This window comes from Neolamprologus brichardi, chromosome 14, assembly GCF_056152115.1.
Source record: "Neolamprologus brichardi isolate AB-2024 chromosome 14, ASM5615211v1, whole genome shotgun sequence".
NCBI lineage: Eukaryota > Metazoa > Chordata > Actinopteri > Cichliformes > Cichlidae > Neolamprologus > Neolamprologus brichardi.
In genome coordinates, this window is record NC_142117.1 from 39030044 (window position 1) to 39040000 (window position 9957).

At 40.4% G+C, this 9957-nt stretch overlaps 1 protein-coding gene across 13 annotated transcripts in view; it reads left to right on the top strand.

Moving 5' to 3' along the window:
* si:cabz01090165.1 (leucine-rich repeat and fibronectin type III domain-containing protein 1-like protein) overlaps positions 1 to 9957 on the top strand; it is a 499613-nt gene that overhangs the window by 406299 nt on the left and 83357 nt on the right. For all 13 annotated transcript variants that reach the window (XR_015720013.1, XR_015720007.1, XR_015720009.1 and 10 more), the window contains 2 exons: positions 461 to 627; positions 5706 to 5946. Coding sequence is in view for 1 of the 13 variants with exons in the window: in XM_087851305.1 (XP_087707431.1) it covers positions 461 to 627; positions 5706 to 5946 (408 nt within the window). In the remaining 12 variants the exon portion in view is untranslated. The remainder of the gene's footprint in view (positions 1 to 460; positions 628 to 5705; positions 5947 to 9957) is intronic.

Genomic DNA, 9957 nt, shown 5'->3' on the forward strand with positions numbered 1-9957 from the left:
AAATTTCATCTGTGTCCACATTATGAGAATTGTTTAGAGGCAATTAGAGAGAAGAGCCTGGTTTGAAGTGTACACCACTGACCGGAGTAACTGATTCCATTTTTTCTTTGTTTGGATTCAATTCCCAGAAAGATGATTCTGTTCATCTGGACGTTTCATTCTTTCTGTTTCTAAATTTGTATCTTTTCTTATCGTACCAAAGATTTTCTTTGTACTTATTTCACCCACTTTTGTTGGAAATGGAAACTGTATTTTTTTCTGTTTGGCCTTCCTTCTTTTCTTCCCTTCATTTTCATCTCTTTTCCATTTTTTATCCTTCTTATTTATTATCTGTCTATTTACCCTTTAATGCTATACTTCAGCACTTGAAGATAAAGCAAAGTCATGCTTGTTTTTTAAAATTATACCACTTTGAGCCTTTAAAGTCACTGATAGCATCCTGCCTCTGTCGCCCTCACAGGACTTCCTGGAGACTCTGGAGGATTTGGATCTGAGCTACAACAACCTGGTGGAAATCCCCTGGGACACCATTGCTTTGCTCGTCAGTGTCAACACCCTCAGCCTGGACCACAACCTCATAGAGAGCGTCCCAGAGGGAATCTTCTCCAACCTGCACAAACTGGCCAGGTCAGGATCACATAACACTGCAGTGCTGCAGCCTGCCTGGGTTTGACTGGAAGTGGGAAAATGAAAGCTCCAGCTTTATTTAATTTAAACTGACAAATACCATTCACCTGCACTTACACAAATCAGTATCACAACAAAACGTGTAATGGACATGCAGAAGTTGCGTTCCCAGCAGGGGGAGATAATATATTTAAAGCCACGAAGTCTCTAGTGAGCAAGAAACATATGCACATTTCAGGGTCCTTGGATTAATATGTCTATCCATGTAAATGAGTTAATAATGGCTGTTTAAACATCTTCCAGTGATTATTTACATGTTGGCTTGAAGATCTTCCTCTTCTGTTTCTGCAACTTAATGCAACGTCTTCATGTGTGTGCATTTCGAATTTTGGAGAGGCAAAGCGTGAAATGGACACGTGGACCAGCGTGTCTATTACACACATGGTCTACCTAATGCGTGTACTTACTTAATGACCAGTAGAAAGGGGAGGAAAGGGGAGGAGCTTCAGGTTGCTTGTCAGGTTTGGAGAGTGTAGAAGATGATCCAAATGAAAAAGAAGCCTCACCAGTCCATCCATCCATCCATCCATCCATCCATCCATCCGTCCATCCATCCATCCATCCATCCATCCATCCATTCATCCATCCATCCATCCCATTCATCATCCATCCATCCATCCTTCCATCCAGCCATCCATCCTTCCATCCATCCATCCATCCAGCCATCCATCCATCCATCCATCCATCCATCCCATCCATCCATTCATCATCCATCCATCGATCCTTCCATCCAGCCATCCATCCATCCATCCCATTCATCATCCATCCATCGATCCTTCCATCCAGCCATCCATCCATCCATCCATCCATCCAGCCATCCATCCATCCATCCCATCCATCCATTCATCCATCCAGCCATCCATCCATCCATCCATCCATTCATCCATCCATCCATTCATCCATCCATCCATCCATTCATCCATCCATCCATTCATCCATCATCCATCCATCCATCCAGCATCCATCCATCCATCCATCCATCCATCCATCCAGCCATCCATCCTTCCATCCATCCCATCCAGCCATCCATCCAGCCATCCATCCATCATCCATCCATCCATCCATCATCCATCCATCCATCCTTCCATCCAGCCATCCATCCACCCACCCATCTATCCATCCAGCCAGCCAGCCATCCATCCATCCATCCATCCATCCATCCATCCATCCATCCATCCCATCCAGCCATCCAGCCAGCCAGCCAGCCAGCCAGCCATCCATCCATCCATCCATTCATCCATCATCATCCATCCAGCCAGCCATCCATCCATCCATCCATCCATCCATCCATCCAGCCAGCCAGCCAGCCAGCCAGCCAGCCAGCCAGCCATCCAGCCAGCCAGCCAGCCAGCCAGCCAGCCAGCCAGCCAGCCATCCTCGTGACAGAACAGTCTATATATAGGTGCTCAGACAGCCCTCATCCCACAGTCTCTCTTTAGCTCTTCCGGGGTATTCCGAGGCTTTCCCAAGCCAGCTTGCTTGCCCTATGTCTGCCCCGATGACACCGTCAGAAACCAGCTGGCAAAGACAGTGAAACATGCAGCAGCTGAAGAACCCAATATGCTCTTAAGACATGAACATTTCTGGTTAAATATGCTTGAGATAGAAAGGAAGAATTATAACAACTGTGGGGAAAAAATTCATAGTATTAAAAAATTCGTTTCTAGGAAGATTATTTAAAGCTGCCATCATTCCAGTGACGGAAATATCTGAATGGATAAAGAATAAAAGGCTTATTAAAAGAGTTCTTTCTGTCCTGCCAGAATACACATTATATGCAGGAGTTTTTATTTGCACTGAGGCTTTAAAATTAAAATAAACCATGTAAAATTATGTTTTATTAATACATGCACACACACACATAACTCAGAGGGCTTTACATAATTATATATATGTCTTAATTCTTCTGAGTTTCTTTTACGATATGGTGGAACTAAAATCACACAGCAAATCCTTCAGTTTTGAAGCTCATTTTAATGGAAATTAAGCCTTTGAGTATCAGCTCGCTTTGGAGGAAAGCTGTTCAACAGCTCCATGCTCTGAACCTGAGAAATGCCCCCTATGACCAGGACTGTAATACACCTTCACCTGAGCAGCTGCAGGTTCAGCATTTTGCCTGCAGCCACGTCAATATTGGACGATCGTAATTGTTGCAGCCCTCATTCAACGGGGATTTGAAATAGTGTCCTGGACTCCTTCTCTGCAGGGCAGACTTCTTCTCCATGTCTCTGTTCTTAGAGCTGGTTACATACTGTTTAAATGTTTGCAGTGCTCTGTGCTCTCCAGTCCCAATCCAAACTGCAGAAAATCTTATAATTGACTGATAAATGCCAACATTGCATTAATGCTCTTATTATATGGGGAGTAAATTCAGTCAAGAGGCACAAAATGCCATTTAAAGCTCATTAACAGTGATCACTCATTTATGTGTAAAAGGGAAAAAACAAACAAGATAAACAGTCTTTAAAACACGGCTGAAATTAATGTTTTTTGGGAAGAAGGATACAATTCTTTAAAAAAAATTAATGAAACGTCGAAATGCTCTTGCATCATAGTCAAGCATGTGATTCACCAGTGACAGCTCCCCAATCAAAATGCTGTTTTTATGCTGAAGTTATGTGTGACGTAATTTCCCCCCAACTGGCAAAAAGTAGCATTTAAAGCTCATTAGCTCAAATCAATTTTAATTTAAGTCCCTGATTGATGTTTTAAAGGCACCTATGGATAAATATTCAAGCATTTTTTAAAGGTTCAATTAGATATTTTTGCCCTGCAGACACATTTTTACTCAGTGTTTGTTGGTGCACAGGAGAACATTTGCCTCCACATATATTTCACACACACACACTCACAAATAATACACCACGAGCTTGCTGCACATGAAATAACATAATTGAAATTTGTCAAGTGCAGATTGTGCGCTGCTGTCGCAGCTATTAACTTCTTGTTAAGTCATCGTTGTTGGTGAATATTTCTGCGGGGACCTTCTAGAGGGAAATACACTTTCCTGTATTTGTTGCTGACAGCAGTGAAAGCTTGACTCTCCTGCGTTATTACCAGGCCCAATGTTTTGCTGAGGAAAATTACTATTCAATCCTCAGAGACGACGAATGGTTGATGGAAAAGCCACCATGGAATATCTGTATGTAGTTAGGTTTCTTCCTTCTGATGCCGCTTTGTGATGCGGTCACAAGCTTTAATTTCAGATTTTCTACATGTTGTTTGGAACGTGTGAGAAGACTTCAACCGCCTTTGATGTCACTCGTGAGTCTGTGTTGGATTGGACAAAAATTGTGCACCACTTTTCTTACCATCTATTTTCTCGTGCTGGTACGGGTGTGGACTCGCATTTTTATAGTACTTTTCATACAAATTAGACTATAAAGCACATTTAAGCATACACTGATTCTCTATGAGTAAGCATTTGGGAACAGTGGGGAGGAAAAACTCCCTTTTAACAGGAAGAAACCTCCAGAACTATCTCTATCGCACCTCACATTTGTCAGTGTCCTGCTCCACTCTCCCTTCATTCACGACCACTCATGAACAAACCCTGCGATACTTGAACTTCTCCACTTGGGGCAGCCACTTTTCACCACCCAGACTACTCCACCATTTACTGTCTGAGGCACGATCTGATATCCTCGTGTTGGTGTTGTTCCCAGATCATCATACTAAAGGTTGTTCCAGGATCAACATTGCAAGTGACCAATCAGAATGTTGTGATGTCATACTTTTGCGACTTCGGGAAAAACCGGCGTAAAACAAAAAACTGTACTTAAGCTGCGAGAAATCGCCTTTGTCCGCCGATCAACGGACCCTAACCCTAACCCTTTAATAAACGCTAAGCAGAATTGATATTGTCCTTGCAACATTGGAATTTCATAAATGCACGAATGAGTTGGTGCGCAAAAGAATAACGTCGCAATAATGTGATTGGTCACTTGGAACGTTGAACCTGGAACAACATTTTCATGATGATCTGGGAACAACACCAACACGAGGATATCAGATCATCCCTGTCTGAGAGCTGCAGCCTCTGATCCCTTCAGGGATCAACATCTTAACAGGATGGAGGAAATTATATCCTAAAGTGATTCTGAGAACTATGTTATTGGGGCAAGTTGCTCCTGTTAAGCTTTCCCAAAGCAAACTGGTTCTGGGTGAATGGTCAGACTAAATGTGATTCAGAAGTGAATAAAAAAACAAGGAACGACGTCACTCTGCATGTCGCAGGAGTCACAGGAATGGGGCACCAGTATTCCTGTCTCCCACGAGAGCCACATAGGGGCATTTTCCTCCAGCACAGGCGAGGGCAGTCTCATCCGGGGGGGTAAAGGAGCCCACTGGTGTATGACAGATACTGGCTCACCTCATCACATGACACTGGGTTTGGACATACATACAAGGGTTATTCTCTGTGTGTTTGAAGATTTACTTGCTTTTTGAAATGATTGTGGCTTTTATTTTTTTATTTAACTGTAAGTGATTGAATCGGCCCGTTTTTAAAGACTGAATTTCTCCTCAGTGGCAGCCAGAGAGAGAAAAAAGACACATTTTTCTCAACTTTACAGACTTTTCTTTTATTTCTTAAATAAAGTGTGTGGAAACACTGTTGAGATTAATAACCTTCTGCAGAAATGTGTGATTCTTTTAACTACAATCCAACAAGACAGAAGAGCAGAGCTGCTGGCTGACTGAGTGCAGCCGTGTTCAGCTCCCCTCCCCACACTTTCTCCCTTATCGCTGGCCTTTCTCTCTCCTCTTCCTTCCATCCCTCTATCTCACCTTTGGACATGTCCACCCACCTGATCGATCAACTACCCATCTCCTCTCCCCCCACTTCATCCACATAGATTTTCACCATAATAATTATTATTGTGTTTCTGAAGAGGTCCGCTGATCCGGATCATGGCATGGATCTTCTTCTAATCTCCAGAATGTTCAAAGCTTTCATTAAAACTGCCAGAAAAATAACTGTGATGGAAAAATATGACCTCTCTGTGTTGTGTCACCAGGCTTGACATGACCTCTAACAAGCTGAAGAAAATACCTCCAGACCCACTGTTCCTGCGGATCCCGGTGTACGCCAAGATGAAGGGCTCTCCTCTTACAGCGCTGGTGCTGAGTTTTGGCGGGAACCCTCTGCACTGTAACTGTGAGCTGGTTTGGCTTCGCAGGCTGACCAGAGAGGACGATCTGGAGACCTGCGCTTCACCTAAAGACCTGGCTGGCAAATACTTCTGGACCATACGAGAGGTTTGCTGAAGCTATTGTGCATTTTAAAACCTCATTTTGAAACCTTGCAAATTAACACACTATGATGTTGTTTGTTAACTAAAGCAAAAGCAACATAAAGCACTCTATTTTATTTAAAGTTTTTAACAGAGTCTTAAGCCAAAGTAATTAAAACATCGGTCAGAAATGTAACATTTGCAATTTGCTAAACCTCTACGAGTGTTGATACATTTTTACCTTGATGTCAATCTTTTTGTTGCAGACTCCAGCTTTTTGGCTGTCACCATGCAGCTTATTATAGCCACAGGTCTTATGAAGTGGCCATAGCACAATAATAGTTTTAAAAACATCAAATCTACTCACAGAGCTGTTATAAACGGTTAAGTTAATTAATTGACGAGCATGTAAAGAAGATTTCTGAGACGGTCAAGGCTAATCTGAATTGTTTTAAGTTAATTTGGCACTATATACCCACTTCAGCAGCTCAGTTATTTATGCATTCTATGATATTTTCGCATTTTTCATATTGTATGACAGTTTGGACCCAAGCAGCACCATCTACAATTCAGCCTGTGGTGTCCTTATATAATCAATCTTTAAAAATAATGGATAAAAAATCGGCTCGGTGGCGTCATTGTCACATTTTACAGAAATATAACTTACTTAGTTTTAAGAGTTTTAATCATTGGTGTTATCTTAAATTAGTTTTTAAATGTATAAATAGGATGGCCCCAGAGTGTCTCAATAGATACATTCAGAGACAAGATAGTAATCGTGTTACTAGGAGTAAGGCGAACGGCAACTGCAAGATATTATATCGCAGATCTACATTCGGTCAGTCAGCTTTTTCTATAAAGGCCTGACGTCTGTGGAACTTCCAACCGATATCAAACTGATTACAGACATTAGATCTTTTACATTGAAGGTTAAAGTTTGGTTAAAGGGAAACCAAAGTTGTAGTCATTTTATCTGATGATTTAAATTTTATTTTAAATTATTGTCTATCAATTGTAATTGTATTTATGATGTAATTTGGTTTTATGAAAATGTATGTTTTATTGTAATATGTATTTATTTAGATTGTAAGCCCAACAAGGGACAATTGTTGAAAATTAACAGTAGCTATAAACCTGTGTGCGGTACATCAGTCTCATGTCTTGCACTTGAACTATGTTTAACTGCACTGTCCCTTTTAAATAAATAAATTCAAATTCAAATTATAGAGACAAAACCATTTTTATATTAGGCTCTAAACATTTCATGGCAGTGAGAGGAACTGCAGTGTTGGTATTACTTTTATGCCCTGAGGAGGTTTCTACTGTGTAAGAACAAACTCACTACTGTTGGTAATAGAGTCTAAATTATAAGAATGCATTTTTTTAATAACAGTCTGAAGTGTATACTCATGGAGGGCATACTTAATGAGCTCCAAGTCACCACTGCCCTTAATTCAAACCAAAAATATATATTTTTAAATATTAATTGTGTAATTCAGTGTTTTCGGTGCCTTGAACCATTAAACCACAGAGCAAAAATTGATTTTCTGCTGCTTTAACTGAAGCTCTCAGTGGAGACATAATCACGTTCTTTCTCAAGGACATATCAGCAGGCCAGACGGTTGGTGTCACAGCGCACTGAACCTTCTGCTGAAAGTGTGGAGTCATGGAGTTAGGTCTGCAAAATTGCATTAGAAAGACTGAGTTTCATTATATTATATGGTAGAGGAAAAGTTGAGGCTTATGTTCTAGCAAAAACCCAGGATATGGTTTATTGAGCCACAGTGATCAAGCACAGGCCACGAGAGGCAAAACTAAAACAGATGGATCCCAATATTTGGTTTTTATCCATGTACATATATTATTATTGGTTTATTTAACAGAGGCACCGCACATTAAATAAACATTACAGCGACTGTGGCGACAAAGCTATTTTTTATCCCTGGAGAGTCCCTGGAGACTTGTTACAAAGGCAAACCAATACAATAGAACAAAAGCTTCTTTTTTTAAATAAAATATAAACAGGCAGAAAAGTAACAGCGCCTACATAACATCAGAAATCTTTCTACTTTTACAATGAGCACATCTCTGTCATTTAGTATGTTTGCAGTCCCGATCATTTTCCCAACAAAGTAAGCTTTCTCTTGTTAGCCTTGTTATATTTAACACTGTGATGTTAGAAAACTGCATTAGCTCACTGCAGCACGCACAGTTGCTCCTGAAAGTAAAACTGTAAAAATAATCACTATTTAAGCAAGCATATGAACTGTGCCATTATCATCACCGAGGTATTTATTATTGCACATTTATATACTTCTGCTACTTTTCACAGTAAATCATAAAAGAGAAATGCTGAGCTGAATAATCCTTCTAAAATCAAGCATACTTTATATATATAGATATTAGGAGTGCAACAATACTCATATCGATATTGAACCGTTCGATACAGTGCTTTCAGTTCGCATGTGTATGAACAATACAAAATTTTTAATTAATTTTATCAACTTTCCTTCTGACGGTGCTGTCTGTGTTGAGCGCTCAGTGGATCTGCGCTCGACAGTGCAGCCTAGGCGGAGTAGTCGAACGCAGATCCACTGAGCGCAGGGCAAGCTAGCAAGACAGAAGCTAAGCTCTCCTTGCAACATGGCAAATTGAACCTCCCCCACCCTCATTCAGATCTGGCGTTTGGAACTATTTTGGTTTTCATGTGACGTATGACCCTGAAGGTAAGCGCGTCATGGACTAAAGTAAAACAGTATGTTGGATGTGCCACGCGATGCTCAATTACATTGGTGGGAACTAGTGCGTTAGCGCAGTTAGCTTGTTAACGTTTTGACACCATCCAGCCCCACGCACGGGGCGGTCTGCGGTAGCTCGTTAACGGAGATTTGCCGCGTTATGGCGTTAACGTCATTTCAACGCTGACAGCACTAGTGGGAACACAACGAATATGACTGCACATTTACTCTGACATCATCCTCGTGCAAAGACAAGTGGAAGCAGACAAAAACAACAAGCACGCATGCTACAAACTTTACCCGAGTCATTTAGACAGCCGTTAGCACATGATTCTCCTTATGGGGACCTGATATGTTTAATATGCTGCTGATAATATAGCCCAGAAGAAGCGTATAGTAGAGCTTTTATTTTGGAAAGAGACATTTCTCTGTAATAAACTCTCTTTTCCAAAGATGAGTGATTTTCTCGATCAGATAGATTTATTTAATTTTTATTACTTAGTTGTTTCAGCAACATTAAATTTTAAAACTGTACTTTTGAGTTAAAATATATATTTATAATTTTAATAAATGACAAATTAAAAAGGCATGAACATTTTTTCTGTATCGAAAAAATATTGAACTGTGACACCAAAGTATCGAACCGAACCAAACCGTGAATTTTGTGTATGTTGCACCCCTAATATATATATATATATATATATATATATATATACACAACAGGTTCTCATCCCAAAACGTAACACACAACACAGCCAATGTCGTATTCAGAAACATGAGAACCATTTGGAATGAATCTACACATGTACATTTACTTTACTTTCTCATTGTGAATCGCTTTAGAAAACACTATTTAATGATTAATGTTAGGGATAAGGTTATGGTTGTAGTTAGGATTAAGATTAGGGTTAAAAACATGGCTGGAACATGTGTTACTGCCGGAGAGTCATTCTACTGGATTCCATCCACACTGGCGCGTATCATAGGGATGCAGAAGGTTACCTTTTGCGTTTTCATGGGACGCCTCGGGGCGTCACAAATCGTCAGTATGTTACGTGTTGGGAGTAAAAACGGTCTCATATATAAATATGATTTCAAATACAAAAACATACTTTTACCAAAAGCTTGAGATTGTTTGTATCCTCATTTGAGATGGATTGGTTCATTTTGAGCATTAAATTTTACTGTCGTCTTGTCAGTTTGGCAGATTTGTTGTTGCTGATGTGACATATTTACAGTCTAAACTTAAGCAGAGGAACGAAAAGAAATGTGGAAGTAAAAAGTGGGTTAGGATTAAG